The sequence below is a fragment of the Ornithorhynchus anatinus genome, chromosome 6 (genome assembly GCF_004115215.2).
Source record: "Ornithorhynchus anatinus isolate Pmale09 chromosome 6, mOrnAna1.pri.v4, whole genome shotgun sequence".
Lineage (NCBI taxonomy): Eukaryota > Metazoa > Chordata > Mammalia > Monotremata > Ornithorhynchidae > Ornithorhynchus > Ornithorhynchus anatinus.
The window spans coordinates 19807929-19825328 of record NC_041733.1 but is presented as its reverse complement, the minus strand read 5'-3'; the positions used below and the strand labels follow the sequence as shown (position 1 = coordinate 19825328).

Sequence of the window (17400 nt, the reverse complement as noted above, 5' to 3'; positions counted from 1 at the left end):
GAATGGGGGTTGGGGGTGCCAGGCTGCCAGTCCGAGGGGGGGCGGGGTGGGGGGGGAGGGAAGGGGGGGAGAAAAGGGGGCGACCCCCTCTTAGTGCTCCATCGAGGGGGGGCGGGGCCGGGGCAGTCCGGCGGGGCCGGGGCGGGGGGCCATCCCCTCCCGCGGGGCTCTCGGGGGCGCGCTCAACGGGGGAGGGAAGCGCGCCCCCGCGCGCGCCCCTCCGCTGAACCCTTGCCTGGCGGCGGGCGGGCGCGGCGGGCGGGGGAGGGGGAGGGGAGAAAAGGGGGGAGAAAGGGAGAATCACCGGGATCCCCGGCGAGCGGAGGCGCCCGCCCCCCCCGCCCTCAGGGGCCACCGCCCGCCGGGCCGGGGAGCCCGCCGCCGCCGCTGCTCCCGCCGCTGCTGCCGCCGCTGCCGGCTCCCGTCCATCGCGTCGGCGGGGCTCCGCACTCCCGCCCCGCTCCCTCCCGCCCCACGCCCCGCAACCCTCTGAGCCCCCCGCCGCCGCCGCCGCCGCCGCCGCGGGGTCCGCCCGCCCAGTGACACGCGCGACACCCGGGACCGCGCGCGCGCGCTCCTCGCCGCCGCCTGACTGGCAGGCGCGCGACCCGGCCCCTCCCCCCCCCCCCGCGCGCTCCTCAGCGCCCGCCGACCGACAGGCGCGTTCCCCAGCTCCGCGCGCGCGCGCGCTCGCTCCTCAACGCCCGTCGACTGACAGGCGCGAGCCCCGCCCACCCCCTCCCGCGCGCGCGCGCGCTCTCCTCCGCTCCCGCCGACTGACAGGCTCGTGCCCCTGCCCCTCGCCCCCCGCGCGCTCCCCTCCGTGCCCGTCGACCGACAGGCTCGTGCCCCTGGTCCCCGCGCCCGCTCTCCCCTCAGCGCCCGTCGACTGACAGGCACGCGCCCCTGCGCGCCCGCCCCCCCGCGTGCTCTCCTCAGCGTCCGTCGACTGACAGGCGCGCGACCCTGCCGCTCCCCCTCCCCCCGCGCGCTCTCCTCAGCACCCGCCAACTGACAGGCGCGAGCCCCGCCAACCCACCCCGCCCCCTGCCCTCGCGCGCTCTCCTCAGCGCCCGTCGACTGACCGGCGCGCGACCCTGCCCCTCCCCTCGCGCGCGCTCTCCTCAGCGCCCGCCGACTGACCGGCGCGCGACCCCGGTCCCCCCGCGCGCGCGCGCTCTCCTCAGCGCCCGCCGACTGACAGGCGCGCGACCCTGCCCCTCCCCTCGCGCGCTCTCCTCAGCGCCCGCCGACTGACAGGCTCGCGCCCCTGGCCCCCGCGCGCGCTCTCCTCCGTGCCGGCTGACTGACAGGCGCGCGCCCCTGCTCCCCCCCCCCCCCCGCGCGCTCTCCTCAGAGGCGGGGCCGGGCGGGGGAGGGGGAGATGGAGGGAGGGAGAGACATGGAGGGAAGGAGGGACTGAAGGGGAAGAAGGGAGAAGGGAGGGATGAGGGGGGAAGGAAGGAGTTGGAGGGGAGGGGGAAAAGGGAGGGGGAAGGAGGGAAAGGGGAGAGATGGGGCAGGAGGGAGTGAGGAGGGAAGGAGGGGGAAGGAGGGAGGGAGAAAAAGGGAGGGGAGAAAAATAATGATGGTATTTGTTAAGCGCTTATTATGTGCCAAGCACCGTTCTAAGCGCTGGGGGCGGAGGGGAGGGGGTTACAAGGTCATCAGGCTGTCCCACATGAGGCTCACAGTCTTTATCCCCATTTTACAGATGAGGGAACCGAGGCCCAGAGAAGTGAAGTGACCTGCCCAAGGTCACCCAGCCGATAAGCTGCGGAGCCGGGATCAGAACCCATGACCTCTGGCTCCCAAGCCACTCTTTCCACTGAGCCACGCTGGGAGGGGGAAGAAGGAGTGGGGAGGGAAGGAGGGAAAGGGGAGAGATGAGGGAAGGAGGGAGTGGGGAGGGAAGGAGGGAGTGGGGAGAGATGAGGGAAGGAGGGAGTGGGGAGGGAAGGAGGGAGTGGGGAGGGAAGGAGGGAGTGGGGAGGGAAGGAGGGAGTGGGGAGGGAAGGAGGGAGTGGGGAGGGAAGGAGGGAGTGGGGAGAGATGAGGGAAGGAGGGAGTGGGGAGGGAAGGAGGGAGTGGGGAGGGAAGGAGGGAGTGGGGAGGGAAGGAGGGAGTGGGGAGGGAAGGAGGGAGTGGGGAGAGATGAGGGAAGGAGGGAGTGGGGAGGGAAGGAGGGAAAGGGGAGAGATGAGGGAAGGAGGGAGTGGGGAGGGAAGGCGGGGAAGGGGAGAGATGAGAGGGGAAAGACGGAGTGGGGAGGGAAGGAGAGGGAAGAAGAGAGGGGGAAGGAGGGAAAGGGAAGAGATGAGGGAAGGAGGGAGTGGGGAGGGAAGAAGGAGGGGGAAGGAGGGAAAGGGGAGGGAAGAAGGAGGGGGAAGGAGGGAAAGGGGAGAGATGAGGGAGGAAAGGAGGGGGAAGAAGGGAGAAGGAAGGAGGGAGAGGAGAGGGAGGGGAGAAGGAAGGAGTGGGAAGGGATGGAAGGGGGAAACGGGAGGAGTGGGGGAAGAAGGGAGGGAGGGAGGCCCTCTCCTCCCCTCAGGTCTGGCTCCCCCGGGAGCTTCCAGCTCTTTCCCGCGCAGCCCTGAGGCGCCCCGTCCTGAGGGGAGAGGGGCAGTGGGGACCAAGGAGTCCCGCACCCGGCCCTGCTCCGGACCCTCTCTGGTTTCCCCTCTCCTTCATCCTCGCCCCTCTCTTTCTTTATTCCCTCGCCTCCGTCCCAACTCTTCGTAGGCGGCGGTTCCCCTCCACCCACTGCTCCGCTCTGGTCCTCGGCGGGACGGCGCGGGAGGCCGATGGAGCTGTCCAGCTGGAGACCGTCACAGCTAAATGACATGTGCCGAGGGCGGCAGTTTTTATGTTTTTTCCTTTCATACCCAGAACCGGCCACCACACATAAGGCCTGTAGCTGGGCGGGGTTGGGAAAAACCCGTTTTCAGACTGTGAGCCCTTAATTGGGCAGGGATTATCTCTATCTGTTGCCGACTTGTACATTCCAAGTGTTTAGTACAGTGCTCTGCACACAGTAAGCTCTCAATCAAAACTATTGAATGAATGAATGAATACAAAGCGATTTTCCTCTTGGAAAGGCAGCTCGGTTCTTCTTCGTCCTGTGAGAGTATTTGAGATTCACATTAGCCAAGCAACATGCTGGCTAGGGATGTGGCCGCTTCCCAAGCTCGAGATGATGATTAACTGCCCATACCTGGCCCCGAAGCTGCCGCTTTCCCTATTTTTCCTGTCTTTTTTCTCAGTCCCCTCAGTCCTTCGCCACCTCAGTTAATCCATCTCCTTTCCCTTTGTTGCCAGTGGTAGGCTTGGGTTGCTCGGGGAAGGAAAGAGTCGGGAGATGGAGGGGAAATACCCCTGCCGGTGACCGTGGCTTCTGATGGGAGATGGCCATCCCTTGGGCTGTTCCGAGAGAGCTGAATGAATGCTTGCCCCGCTCCGCCAGGATCACTTGATTAAATCGCTCCATGCTTCATTTCCAGGCTTTGGCAAGTGATGGAATCATTAACTGCACAAGGCAGAGACTGTTTAATTACATGGCAGTGGCTTTAATGAGCCGGTTCCTGCAGCCACCTCTTTCCTCATCTCTCTTCTCACACCTCCCTCTCCCAATCAGGCTCAGAAACAGGAGGGCAGTGGTCCTGAATCCCAGCTGCAGCTTTAGCCAAGCGTTTGGGTGTCCAGGCTGGGGTGATGGGTGTGTGTGTCTGATGGGGATTTGGGGTTGTGGATCTGGGCATTCCTGGAAAAACTGTGTACAGCAAAGAGTGGATATACTCTGAGGTGAATCCATACAGATTGTCTGACCTACCTCTCCACTCTCTTAAGGGTCCAAGATGGTTCACTGCTTAGCTGAGAGCTCTCCCAATTCGTTACATCCTCCAGCTGAAACCCCTGAACTGGCACTCAATACAGAGTGCCATGTATGTAAATCCATACAGACTGTCTGACCTGCCTCTCCACCCTCTCAAGGTGCAGGATGGTTCACTGATTAGCTGAGACCTCCCCCAATTCATTATATCCCCCACTAAAAGTCTTGAATTGGGTAAGTCCTAGGTGTGGAAAAGAGACATTAATTTTTGTTAAACAAATGACTCTCAGTGTAAGCTCGGCTTCCAACATATCGCCAAGTTGAAAAGTCGGGGCTACATGTGAAAATGGGGAACAGGTCTGGTTAGGTGGAGCAGTGAGGGAAAGATGGAGCAAGGGAGAGGAAGGAAGGGATCATCTGAGAATTCTGAGGAGAGAAGAACTAAAAAGGGAGGGGGAGGTCAGATTCCCGAGGAAACCTCAGAGTTGCTTGACAATTCCAGACAGGTACCCATGAGCTCAGGAGTTCCTTAGGAAGCCCGTTTCCAGGAAGCTAGTCTCAGAAAGTGGGATTAGTTGGAGCTGGGAAAGAGTGTAAGAAAAGAAATCAAAAGCATTAGCCGGTGCCTTGTCAACCTGAATCTGTTGGCCTGGAGCATTTCTGCCTTCACTGGAATGGTCCAGGAGCAGCAAGTTGGAGGTGGAAACTGAGAACTGACCTTGTTTGTGCTGTAAATTAGAATGGCTCAGGCAGCCTCAATTTTAGGGGGGGAGGGGTGGAGATAGAAGAGGGAGAAGTGACTTGACAGCTGTGACCTAGCTGGGGTGGGTGAGCAGGGCAGCTGTTCCAGATATAATAATAATGTTGGTATTTGTTAAGCGCTTACTATGTGCAGATATAGCCTAGGAAAGAGCACAGAGATCAGACAGAGACTGACTGTGCTTTGACTTTACAGGGAAATGTGAGGGTTCTGACTGAAACTTGTCACAGGGTGAATATCTTCTTACAGCCTCCTGGCTTGAAACCCTTTGGTGCAGCTGACTAAAAATCAGGGGACCATGTTAGGAAGAGGCCAAGTTGGGCCACCCACCATGGCCCCTGTGTAGCCCCGTTACCGGAAGCCATGGGTTCCTCGGCAGAGGAGTGAATAGCGAAGGGAGTGGGAGTCAGATGTGTGGGAAAGACCAGTTCATCTCATTCACTTTAGCAGGAGCCCAAGATCAGAACAGGATGGTAGTGGCTTTCACAATAAGGGTCTCTATGGTGGGGGCCTGGGCCTTGGTCCTTCTTGTTCCCATCTTCTAGGAGTCCCCTGGGAGAATACAGGATATGTGAGATTAATGGTTATGTGGTATATTTGGGATCACTCCAGCAAAGAGTGCTCAGAGCCTGTTATAACAAAGCTCTTCTCTGGTCACTCCTGGAGTTATTCCCCCAGGCCCTGAAGATAAAGGAATTAAAATGACTTCTCAGCCTGGCAGTGAAGGGATGAGTAGTGCCCACAAGTAATATCTTTTTAGAGAGTAGACTGTAAGCTTATTAAGGGCAGATAAAATGTGTTTGGCCTCTGTCTTACTCTCTCCCCTCAACACCATTCAGTGTTTTGCACTTGCTAGGAGCTCAATACTTTTCACTTACTGATCGATCTTTTATCTAGGTCAAGCATCCTTATTATATATTATCCACCGTCAAGTGGGGAGGAACTGGGAGAGCTCTGACTGCTCCAATAAGTTCCTTCATAAGCAGTAAATCAGCATCAGGACCAGTGTCTAAGGGCTCTTGTAGAGCTGAGGAGTCATCCAGAGGAGTGTATAAGGGTTGAACCACTTCTCAAAGAGAGTTGAGGAATGTTTGCTCAGCCACAGTACACAATGAAGCATTAAAGAGGACCTTACCTTTCTAGGTTGTGAACTTCACAACGGACCAGAAACATGTTTAATACCCACTTCTGCATTTTCTTTCAGCACTTAGTAAGTGATCTGGACAGAGTGTTTAATATATACTATTTTTACTGCCATCAGTCCAGTGGAAAGAGTACAGCTCTAGGAATTAGATCAATCCATCAATCAGATGTATTCACGGAGCACTTATGGTGAGCAAAGCCCTATTCTAAGCACTGGGGTGAGTGCAATGCAACAGATTTTGTAGTCACATTCCCCGTCTACAGGGCTCTGGGCCCAATTCCCAGATGTGCTAGGAGGGGAATGCCTGATGGGATTTATGCCAATAGTGGTCAAGGTGTCTGACTAAAAGACCACCTAGGGTGTTCTGTGAGGTGGACAGGCCCAACAGAAATCCTGAATTACCGCTGGCTACCACGGGAGATGAAGACGGTAACGGCTAACGAGTCACCACCAAGGCACCAGCTACTGACTTACTGTGCTCTGGGACAGTGTTTTCACTATGCTGCAGTCTTTGGCCAAAATTGTGTCAAAAACCTTCTCGGTGTGCAGTTCACAGCAGGCTGCATTCTTGTCCACCTATTCGCTCATTGCACTCTGTGCCCCAGTGGGAACACAATTGGCAGGGATGAGAGAGTTTAAGTGATGCCATGCAAACATTAAAGATGCTAGCTCTTTAATCAAGTCCTTGGTTTCAGCTTCCAAGGAATCCCCAGGGACAGGATCCCCTCTTCCAGTTATCCCTGTATGCCTAGCATCTTGACGAACCTAGCTCCACCCCGTCGCGAGTCCTGCTACTCCCGTTTCTTCCTGGATTGGAATTGTGGGTCCTCAATGAGGCCTTGTCCCAGCCCCCAAAGCTTTCTGTACCTAGTCTTTCTCACCCCAAGCAAGGGAACTTGGTTGTATCCAAGAAGAAGACAGTGTTAGTCCTTGTTCTCCCAAATAAGCGGGATGTTTTCTGCGGCTTGGGCTTCTTACCCTTTGTAGACTGCAAGTACCTTCTGGGCAGGGATTGTGTCAATCAACTCTATTGTGTTGTACTTTCCCAAGCACTTAGTACAGTTCTTTGTATGTTTTCTGCAGCTTGGGCTTGTTACCCTTTGTAGACTGTAAACTTCTTGTGGGCAGGGATTGTATTAACTAACTAGAGTATTGTACTTTCCCAAGCACTTAGTGCAGTCCTCTGCACACGGGACATGCTCAATAAATACCACTGATTAATTCAGTTTTGCCCCAGCCAGATACTCTAATCACCCCCCAGCTGTTTAAGTTATAAACCTGCCCCATCTTGGCCCTGTCCCCCTGAACCTGGGGCTGAACCGAAGAAAAAAAGATGAGGGAGCTGGGAAGGGTAGACATCTCTGGGGTTTTTTTTGTCTCCCTCTCTCTTCATCCTTCCTCTCCCCGACCCTCATGTCAGAGAACCACTAGACAGTAGGCAATTTCAGGTTGGAGAGAGAGGTATTGAAGTGAGTGATCTGGAAGCACAAGAGGTCATCAGACAAGATCTTAGGTACTTATTTGGCATTCAATTTAGGAGACTGGGTTAAGTGAAAGGGACCTGGAACACAGACTGCAGCAGCGGCTGTGCTCTAGCACTCACTTTGGTTATGGCTGCATCAGTGAACTTTGAGCCATGAGGAGCCTGAAAGTCTGCTTCTCTAGCAGCAGCATCTTAAAGATCTTTTTTTTCCTCTTTATGCTGTCTTGGTCCTTTTTTTTTTTTAAATGCTATTTGTTAAGTCCATACTACATGTCAGGCACTCTATTGAGCACCGCGGAAAATACAAAATAATCAGGTGGACACAGTCCATGTTCCACATGGGAGTCACTGCCTGAATCCCCATTTTAGAGGAGGTAATTGAGGCCCAGAGAGTGTTGCCCAAGGTCACACAGCAGACAAATGGCAAAGTTGGGATTAGAATCCAGATCCGCTTATTCCCAGGCCCGTGTTCTTTCCATCTTCCCCCTTCCCCCTCTTCACAGTACTGTGCATATTTGTATATATTATTTATTACTCTATTTTGTTAATGATGTGTATATATCTATGATTCTATTTATCTTGATGATGTCTGTGCCAGACTACTTGTTTTGTTCTGTTTTGCTGTCTATCCCCCGCGGTTTAGACTGTAAATCCAATCCCTAATTGGGCAGGGATTGTCTCTGTTGCTGAATTGTACATTCCAAGTGATTAGTACGGTGCTCTGCACATAGTAAGCGCTCAATAAATACTATTGAATGAATCAATTAGGCCACGCTGCTTCTCATCTCTCCTTATCACTTACGTATCCTCTTCACGTTTTAGATTTGGAGTCCCGCTAGGGACAGAGAGTGACTAATTCCCACTTGTGGAGTTTATCTCCCAGCACTTGTTTTAACGCTCTGCACTCAGTCAGCACCAAATAAACACTACTGCTACTTTTACTATTAAAAAAGCAGCATGGCCTAGTGGATAGAGCAAGGGCCTGGGAGTCGGAAGGTTTGGGGTTCTAATCTTAGTTTCACCACTTGTCTGCTGTGTGACCTTAGGTAAGTCACTTCACTTCTCTATGCCTCAGTTACCTTATCCACAAAATGAAGATTAGGACTGCGAGCCCCGTGTGGGGCAGGGACTGTGTCCGACCTGATTACCTTGTATCTACTCCAGCGTTTATAACAGTGCCCGGCACATAGTAAGGGCTTAACAAATACCTTTTGTTTAAAAAAGGTGAAAACCATGAGGGTGGCCATTAGAGAACTTTTCTCCAATCCACTCCTGCACATGCTTGTGAACTTTCGGAGCTGCAGAGCTGGGAGAGGAGAGCCGGACCAGGCTGGATGTTCCGCCTCCCCGATTAGACTGGGAGCCCGTCATTGGGCATGGATTGTCTCTGTTGCCGAATTGTACATTCCAAGCGCTTAGTACAGTGCTCTGCACATAGTAAGCGCTCAATAAATACTATTGAATGAATTTTCCTGGAATAGTGGAAAATCGTCCGTGTGGGGCAAAAAAAGCCTTCTGTGTCAGTCAATCCGGCTGGGCTCAGGCTGCCCTCTGCTGGCAGACATGGGACATGACCGAAGCCCCAGGAAATAGGCGATGAAAGATCAATGAGGCAGGGAGAGGACCAGAGCCAGAAACCCTCTCCTGCGGACTCCAGGACCTCATCGGTCTTGGCTCCGCTGGAAGGAGGGCGAACATTCTCAGATTGTATCAAAACCACGGGGTTCGGACCCAGCTCAGTTCCAGGGCGCTTAACTCCCAGGAGGCTGTGAACGCCCATCGTCCTCCTCAAGAGGATTGATGTGCTCAACGTGGGGAGGCAGAGTGGTCGGGTTCCAAGCTGAAACCCAAATTTTAACCCCCTTCCCGAGGTCTCTAATCCCTTGGGGAGCTTCAGGGAAGTGCTGATGTCCATCACCCCACCGCGCTCTCTGAGCAGGTGCAGGGGCTGAAGGGTGGGTAAGTGAGGAGTGGAGACCAGGTTCCCAAAAGACCACTTGTCTCTCCCTGGTAGCTGACCGGCACTCCGGAATGAGACTCGGAGCCACGGAAGGGTCATCTCAGAGGGCCTCCAGAGATGCAAGAGGGCTGAATCCCTCTTCTCAGCTATTCTGCTCCCCCCCTGCAAACAAACCTCTCTGATGCGGACCATCCCTGTGGAGCAGAAGCCAGGGTGGGGCAGTTGTTGTCATTTCCATGTCCAGGTTTTATTTACCTGTTATAATTCTGTTATATATACATATATATAAAAACAGAGCGTGTCAGAGTTATCGACAGACCAAACGGACACACAGGGAAGAGAGGGTGCAGCGGCGGAAGAGGGAGAGTCTATTTTTCTTTTTCTTTTCTTCTTTTTCTGGTATGGGATCATCAAGCTAGTTGCTATAGAAACCTAGAAATCACCTAGAGACTCAGACATTGGCCTACATACTAGCGGGATGGGGATTACAAACTTTCAAAAATCACAAGGTATTTACATTCAGAAAGGGTGCACTAGGGGAGATGGGGAAGCCTGTGTGAGTGTGTGGGTGCGTGTGTGGGTGTATGTGTGTGTGTGTGTACACGCATGCGTGTTTCCTCCTCTACCCACCTCTGCCCGAGTCTGGAGCCCAAGGAGTGGAGGAAAGGGGGAAGACTGGGTCTTGGAAAGGGGGGAGAATGTCAGACGCTCACGGACGTTTGACCGAGGCCACTTGGAGTGTTATCCAGCGTTGTGTGTGGAACAAAGGCAGCTTGTGTGTGAGATGCACCTGGAAGCAGTGTGGGACGTGGACTAGGGTTGTTTTGTAAGGGATGAAAGGTCTGGGGGGGGCTTTCCTTTGTTTTCCTGAGCCCCTCGGGCTCTCGGATGGGCCAGACCCAGAGCATCACCTCCTCTCTGGTGAACGGCCCTTGGCTTCCCCACAATCTCAAGGGGCTGAGCCAGGGAGGAGAGGGTAACTCAAAGGGGTGGGATAATGAGGCAGTGCCCCCAAGCCTGCCCTGTGAGAAAGTCTGATGGGGAAGAGGGGGAAGGGAAAAAGGGCTATGGGAGATTAGGCAAAGTCAAACTGTACAAAGTCAAACCCTCACTGGCCTGGAAACAGGGTGGAGGGACAAGGCAACAGCCCCTGCTTTCGGAAGTCAGGTATATCCGAACCTCCAAATCAGCCTAACAGGGGCCACCAGCCGCCCTTCCTGGGGGAGAGAGGATGAGGGACTTGGAAATGTCCTCGGGGATGAGAGACCTGTCTTCCCTTTCCCCTTCCCCCTCCCCCAACATACTCTCTGGTTTATGGTGAAAGTGGGTGGTTGGGTGGGGGGGAGGGGGGAGCAGGGAGGACTAGGCCAACCAAGGTGGGAGGAGAACTTTACATTTTTAGGGGAGGCCTCTGGAAGGGAAAGTGACAGATGGGGGTGATGGGCGGACCAGGTTTTGGCAACTGAACGGGAATGGCCATGATATCCAGAGCTATGGGGCCCGGCTCTGAGCCCATTTGCCCGCCCCCCAAATCTATGTCTGCAGTTTCCCAGCCCCCTATGAGGACTGAGGGAAGGGGTGACTTGGTGCTTCAGTCGCTCCCCCAGGGGCAGAGGCAAAGAGGAGGGAAGGAGTGGGGGAGGTCCTGATTTTTGTCCTCCCTCGGCTGTCTCTGGGGGAGTGGTCCCCGTAGTCTAGAGGCGGGGAGGAGGGCAGGGGTGAGCTCCCCTGTCCCCCCTCCCAGCCGCTGTCCCTTTACTCCAGAGCTACAACTGGGTTGGTGGGAGAGGTAGCCCCTGAGCTGTCATTGCCCCCCGCGGCCTCCTTCTCCTTCTTGCCGCTGTACTGGCCGATGAAGGAGCCATCCTCATTGAACTGTACGTCCACGCTGCCTCCATAGTCAGCCAGACTGTCGTCGCTGCCCAGAGGCTTGATGTCCCCGTTGAGAGAGGGCTGGCTGCTCTCAAATGGCTTCTCCTCATTGTCACTGCAGAGAGGAGAAGGCGAGATCGAGTCAAACAGTGGCGGGAGTGGGAGGGGGCGAGCGGCGGAGGTGATCAGCAGAGGGCAGACCCCAGCAGGAGGGGGAAAAGTGTTTCCTTTTACCCACGTTTCTGAGAAGCTCAGTTTCGTACCCATGCTGCCAATGGGAAGTGAGTTGGGGCATTCCCATGCAGTGCAGAAGAGACTGCTGGAGCGGAACCTGGGGTGGGGGGTCACGGCTATAAGGGGGTAATGTGTTTTGGTTGGCAAAGGCCGGGGAAGTCAGTTTATGACTGGCATGTGGGCAGGTGGGGGTGTTCATGCCCATGTGGTCATGGGCATCCATATGATCCCCGGGATCATACGATGGTGCAAACATGCTGATGGGACTGTGTGGACATTCCCATGTGATTACGTCTACAGTCATGGGAAATAGGACCGCAGGCTTAAAACCAGAGAGTAGCGTCAGGTCACTTACCCCACTACCTAGAGAGAGGGGCTTTGAACACATCACGTGGGGAAGAAGGGCTGGGGGAGAGGAGTTGGGCCTGGCTTCCAGATGGTGGGGGACGGGAGGGGGTGGGGAGCAGGAAAGCATGCAGACCCAGAAGCTCAAGTGCTGGGAGGGGAAGTGGCATCTCCTGAAGTCAATGGGAAGCAGAGGCCAGAATCCCCCGCCTCCGCTTCCAACCCTCAGAGAGCGTGCGAGGCAGCAGGGAGAGGCGGCCCCAGCGGCTGTTACCTATACTTAAGGATGGAGATGCTGCCGTGGGCGGGAGGAGAACGAGAGAGACATGTGTCAAAAAGAGGAGGAAGACCTAAGCTCATGAAGGCCATGTTGCTCGCTTGACTCGCCCTCCCATACAGGGAAGATCCCTCCTCCACCAAACTCGTAGCCTCTCTTTTTCCCAAGGAACTCCCAAATGGGCAATGCCTACTGCAGCCAGGGGTCAACCCTCTCAATGTGCCCACCTGTGCCCAACATCTAGCTATATTACCTTACCTCTCAAGGGACCTGAAGGGCCCAGCAGCACAAGGAGGAGAGAAAGAGACAGACAGGGTCAGTGGCACCCACCCCCATCCCTCCCCTGCTCCGGATATGGAAGGTCAAATTCTGACTTACCCACCCCAACCAGTTCCAGTTCCATGGCACAGAAATGCTCCCCGTGATTACTCACTGGCCTCATCAGCCTGCTCCAAGGCCTCTGAGAGCCGGACATATCGTCTCAGCATCCTCTCTGCCCCACCAGTTACCTGTACTCCCCAAACGTCTCATCTTTCATGGGTCTGGCCTCTGAGTCCACTTGGGTGTCTTCCTTATCCTTTACTGTGGGCATAGAGAGAGTGGCTTCAGCCCTCTGTGCCCCATCTGTGCCCCCTCCACTGCAGCTCTCCCGACCCTTCCCAGCAAGTCCTCCAGTGGCTCTGTCATCCCGGGTCCCTTTCCCTCCTTCCCTGCCCACTGGGAGAAGAGTGTTACCTGAATATTTGCCACCTTTGCTGCGCTTGATGAAGCAGAGGATGAGAAGGATGAGGATGAGGAGGACGATGGCGCTGATGAAGCCGATAAACCAGCCCTCGGTGGCAAAGTTCCCTTGTTTCACTGGCACCAGTCCTGAGTTGAAGAGAGTCAGAGAAGGAAGGAGACAGAGATAGAGTGAGAGATAGCAGGGTCTAGTGGAAAGAGCACAGGCTCGGGACCCAGGTTCTTGGGTTCTAATCCTGGCTCTGCCACTTGTAGGCTGTGTAGCCCGGGACAAGTCCTGGGGATCGGATTTTGTTGTATCTTGCATTGGTATGGTGCTTAACAAATACCACAGTTATTATTATACTCAGTCAGTCAACCACACTTGAATGCTTACTGTGCACAGACCCCTCCACTAAACACTCGAGAAAGGACAATAAAGTAAGTACACACGATCCCTGTCTAGCAGGAGAAATGTTTCTCAATAGAAGTATCGAGAGGCAGAGAGAGAAGTCACCAGCCCCTAAGGGTTTATATAATACAGTACTGTTAACACAGCCAATTTGCTATTATCCACCCATGTAGGACAGGGATAGTATGGATAACTATAATCTATAAGTAATCCCATACTTCATTTAAACTGTTAGTTACCAACTCTACCCCTACCAAACACCAGTAAACATGGAATTGTTAGCACAGAAAGTTGTGTAGGCTGAAAACAAGAATTGGTTTGCATTAAACTCATGAATGAAAGATCCATAATGGGTTATTGGAGGGAAAATTAAGGATGGTAGTTGGTACTACCCCAGCCTCAAGGATAAATGTCTTTCCAAGCATCCATTAATGTCACTATTGGAGACAGAGTCTGTGCTGGATGTACTCTTGGACAGACCCAGAATAACACTTTTCATTCAAATCTTTTGCTAGAGCTGTTCACAAAGAATAAATTGGAGCTCTGGCCCCTCATCCTGCCCAAGATCCTGTCAATCTGTTTTCTGATGGAAGGAAGCGCAGGAAACGCCCCTCAGAACAGGGAACAGCAGCAAGAAGTCAAGGAAATCTCTAATTGATCAATCTGGCCTCCCATAACTGAGAGTTGGTGCCTGATTATTCGGGGTAGTGACTTGGTTCCTTCAAACTACAGACAAACCACCAGATTGCTAAATATGGCACCCTTCTTTGCATTCATTAATATTTCCCCTTCTAGTCATTTAGCTGAATCTAGTAGTAAACACTCAAATCACCCCTTTTGTAAACAGCTTCACAAACCATCTAGCACAGATGACAACCCTACTAAGCAAACTTACCCTGACCAACAGGCAAGAGCGATTCTTGTTCCTACTGTTGGTCTGGAAAAGCTCAGGTTCACTAATGCAAGACTTATCTCTAAATAGACAAATTTTAAGTTTCCTCTCTGAAATCTCCTTTACCTGCCAAAGCTATGGGAAGGACTAAACTGGGAAAGAGGAGAAGAAACCAGATATCTAGAAAACTGCTTCTGATTATTTCCAGAAAAGATACTTCTCAGCATCACCAAGGTTTGAGAGCAGGAAGGCCTAGGGTGGTTTCAGTCAAGCGCTTAGTACAGTGCTCTGCACATAGTAAGTGCTCAATAAATACTATTGAATGAATGGAACCTGAAGGAAGGAAGTTCAAAAGAAGTCATAGGAAACAAGTCTTCTCTCCTTGCATATTACTTTTGTAATCTCAGAAAGTTCTGTAGGGTGAGAAATATCAATAGGTACAAGAAAGGTTTGCATAAATGAATAGATAAAAAATCTGTAATATACCACTGTTCCTTCAAGGAGCCTGTTGCCATTGTCAAGAGATCGAACGCTGGACAGGATGAACCACTGGTCTGTCCCAGCAATGGCAGTTCTTCTATTCTAATTGTTATGGATGGATGTGGAGAGCCAGAGAGGGAGGGAGAGAGAATGTGAGCCTCAGAAGCCTTGAGCCTATTCTAGAGGAAAGAACAGGGTCCTGGGAGTCAGGAGACCAGGGTTTGAGCCCCAACTCAGCAACTGGCCTAGTGTGTGGAAGCCACGTAACCTCTCTGGGCCTCAATTTCCTCTTCTGTAAAATGGGGAGAAGATAGATTCCGAGCCCCCAGTAGGACCGGGACTGGGTCTGACCTCCTGACCTGGCATTTACCCCAGGGCTTAGCCTTTAGTAAATGCTTAATAAATACCATAATTATTACCAGAGTAAAAGCTCCCCTTCTGATTTGAATATGAGGCTAATGGTGGTGAGATTTTTACCAGGGTATGTATGTGTATCTGGTAAGACCAACAGGAGACCGACATCCCTTCCCCACTGAAGGCAAGAAAAAAATGGTTCTGTTGACTGTTTCTCCACCTCAGCTGACCTATGCAGGTATCCTGTTGCCATTTAGCCTCTTTCCCTGTCCTCCTCCTCCTCCCCAATAACGGTGTTGACACAAGCACTGCTTTGATTCTGGGTGGACAGGCTTTGTTTCCGACCCTTAATGTTCAACTATTTGAGGTGAAGTATTGCTTTCAGAAGTTGGAAATGGTTTCTGTGGAGGGTTCTAGTCTCACAGACACATAGAACTTTGGCTTCTATTATTATTACATCTGCTGTATAGATGCTCAGTTTGGTTAGGAGCAGGATACCATGATCATGCCACACTGTTCTTTGGAAAACCGACAGACTTACTAGCCTCTGCTTCCCCCTGGGTCCACCCTCACGTAAGGGAGCAGTGTGGCCAAGTAGAAAGAGCCTGGTCCAGGGAGTCAGAGGACATGGGTTCTAATCCAGGCTTCTGTGTGACCTGGGACAAGTCACTTAACTTCTTTGTGCCTCAGTTTCTTCATCTGCAAAATAGGGATTCAATAATTGCTCTACATCCGTACTTGGAACGTGTGAGCCCCACGAGAGACCTGATGATCTTGTATCTATCCCAGAGTTTAGTACAGTGCTTGGCACATAGTAAGTTCTTAACAAATACAACAGGTATGATTATTATGAACATTATTACTGCACAATGTGCTATACAGGAAGGGGAATTCAGGGACAACATTCAAATACACAAATGAACCCAACCTTGCGAGATACTGGAAACTAAAGAATCCTGGGCCTGGGTAGTAATTGGATGGGATTGATTTGCTGAACAGCTTCAAGTCAGTCAGTCAGTCATACTTACTGTGGGCAGAGACCCATACTAAGCACCGGGGGGAGTACAGTGTAACAATACAACAGACACATTCCCCGATTACAATCTAGAGGGAAGTAGGGCACTGGGCTAGTTGATCTCCTGAGACTCCTCCAGGATGGTCAGCAGCTGGGGAGAAGGATTCTTTTGTGAATAGTCTTGCTCTTTCACCCTTTTCATGGCTCAGCCCCACGTCTCCATGTTTATCTTCCCTCCCCTGCCATGTGGACCCTGCTCAGTGCCGAGGGCATGAGGTGGGGCTGGGCAGCCACCTCACCCACAATCCTTCCACATTCCAGCCATGGATCTTTGGATCTTTGGCCCCATAGGGCGACTCAGTTATACTGCAGAAGGACTGTAAACTCATTATGGGCAGGGAACGAACATGTCCACCTAATCAGTTTTATTGTACTCTCCCAAGTGCTTCGAACAGTGCTCTGCACATAGTAAGGGCTCAATAAACACAATCGATGAAGAAGAATGCCGCACAAAATGAAAAAGGGATTTGTAGCTCCAGGCAGCCAAGTTGGGCCACCACTCAGCCCATGGCCGGCCAGTTTATGACTCTGCTGGGCCCCGGACAGCTGAGAAGTAGGAAGCAGCAGGTGCTGAGAACCTTTCCTTGTCCTCTAAACTACAAACCCAGTCTGGGCAGGGAATTTATCTGCTAACTCTGTTGTACTGTACTCTCCCAAGCACTTAGTACGGTGCTCTGCACATCTTAAGTGCTCAATAAATACCACTAATTGACTGATTGATCACCCGCTTCCTTCCCCACCCAACAGGGTAAGGCTCAGAGACCGGTGAAAATCAATTAGGGGAAGCCAGAATGTTTTCTCCATTCGGATCTGCACCGTTCACAGAGACTCGTCCATTCATTTGCTTTTCCACTGCCGCAACCGTTGCACCCGCCTCACCCACCCCGGACTCCCGTGGGTGGTGAGGGTCACGCTCCGTCATCCTCGCTGACGGCGGAGCTGTTGCCAGTATATCCATTAACAGGAAGAGAACAAAGTGAAAATTGTTCCTTTTCCCGGGAGACAGCGGGGCCCAGTGGAAAGAGCAGGCAACTAGGAGTCAGGTGATCCGGAATCTAAATCTCCTCTAAAATCAGGCAACTAGGAGTCAGGTGATCCGGAATCTACGTTTCCTCTCTGCCACTTGCTTGTTTCAATTAAACAATTCGTTTAATATCTTTCTCCCTCATTTTCCTCATCTGTAAAGTGGGGGGTAAGATACCTCCCCTTCCTCCGCTCTTAGACTGTGAGCTTTTTGTAGGACAGGGCCTGTGTCCCATCTGATAATCTTGATAATCTACCCATCAATCCCAGCTCTGCCGCTCGTCAGCTGTGTGACTTTGGGCAAGTCACTTCACTTCTCTGGGCCTCAGTTCCTTCATCTGTAAAATGGGGATTAAAACTGTGAGCCCCACGTGGGACAATCTGATCACCTTGTATCCCCCAGCGCTTAGTACAGTGCCTTGCACATAGTAAGCGCTTAACAAATACCACCATTATTATCAATCTAGGGTATTTACTGAGCGCTTCCTATGTGCAGAGCAATGTACTAACGCTTGGGAGTGTACAATACAGCAGAGCCAG

General features: G+C 52.8%; 1 protein-coding gene across 3 annotated transcripts in view; it reads right to left on the bottom strand.

Moving 5' to 3' along the window:
• Positions 1-9401: 9401 nt before the first annotated feature.
• L1CAM (L1 cell adhesion molecule) overlaps positions 9402-17400 on the bottom strand; it is a 66570-nt gene continuing 58571 nt past the window's right edge. For 2 of the 3 annotated variants that reach the window (XM_029067692.2, XM_029067693.2), the window contains 4 exons: positions 12640-12774; positions 12414-12486; positions 12163-12174; positions 9402-11163 (listed from right to left, as the gene is read on the bottom strand). In XM_029067692.2, coding sequence (XP_028923525.1) covers positions 10932-11163; positions 12163-12174; positions 12414-12486; positions 12640-12774 — 452 coding nt within the window. In that variant the 3' untranslated portion in view covers positions 9402-10931. The remainder of the gene's footprint in view (positions 11164-12162; positions 12175-12413; positions 12487-12639; positions 12775-17400) is intronic. The other variant, XM_029067694.2, reaches the window with a different exon arrangement.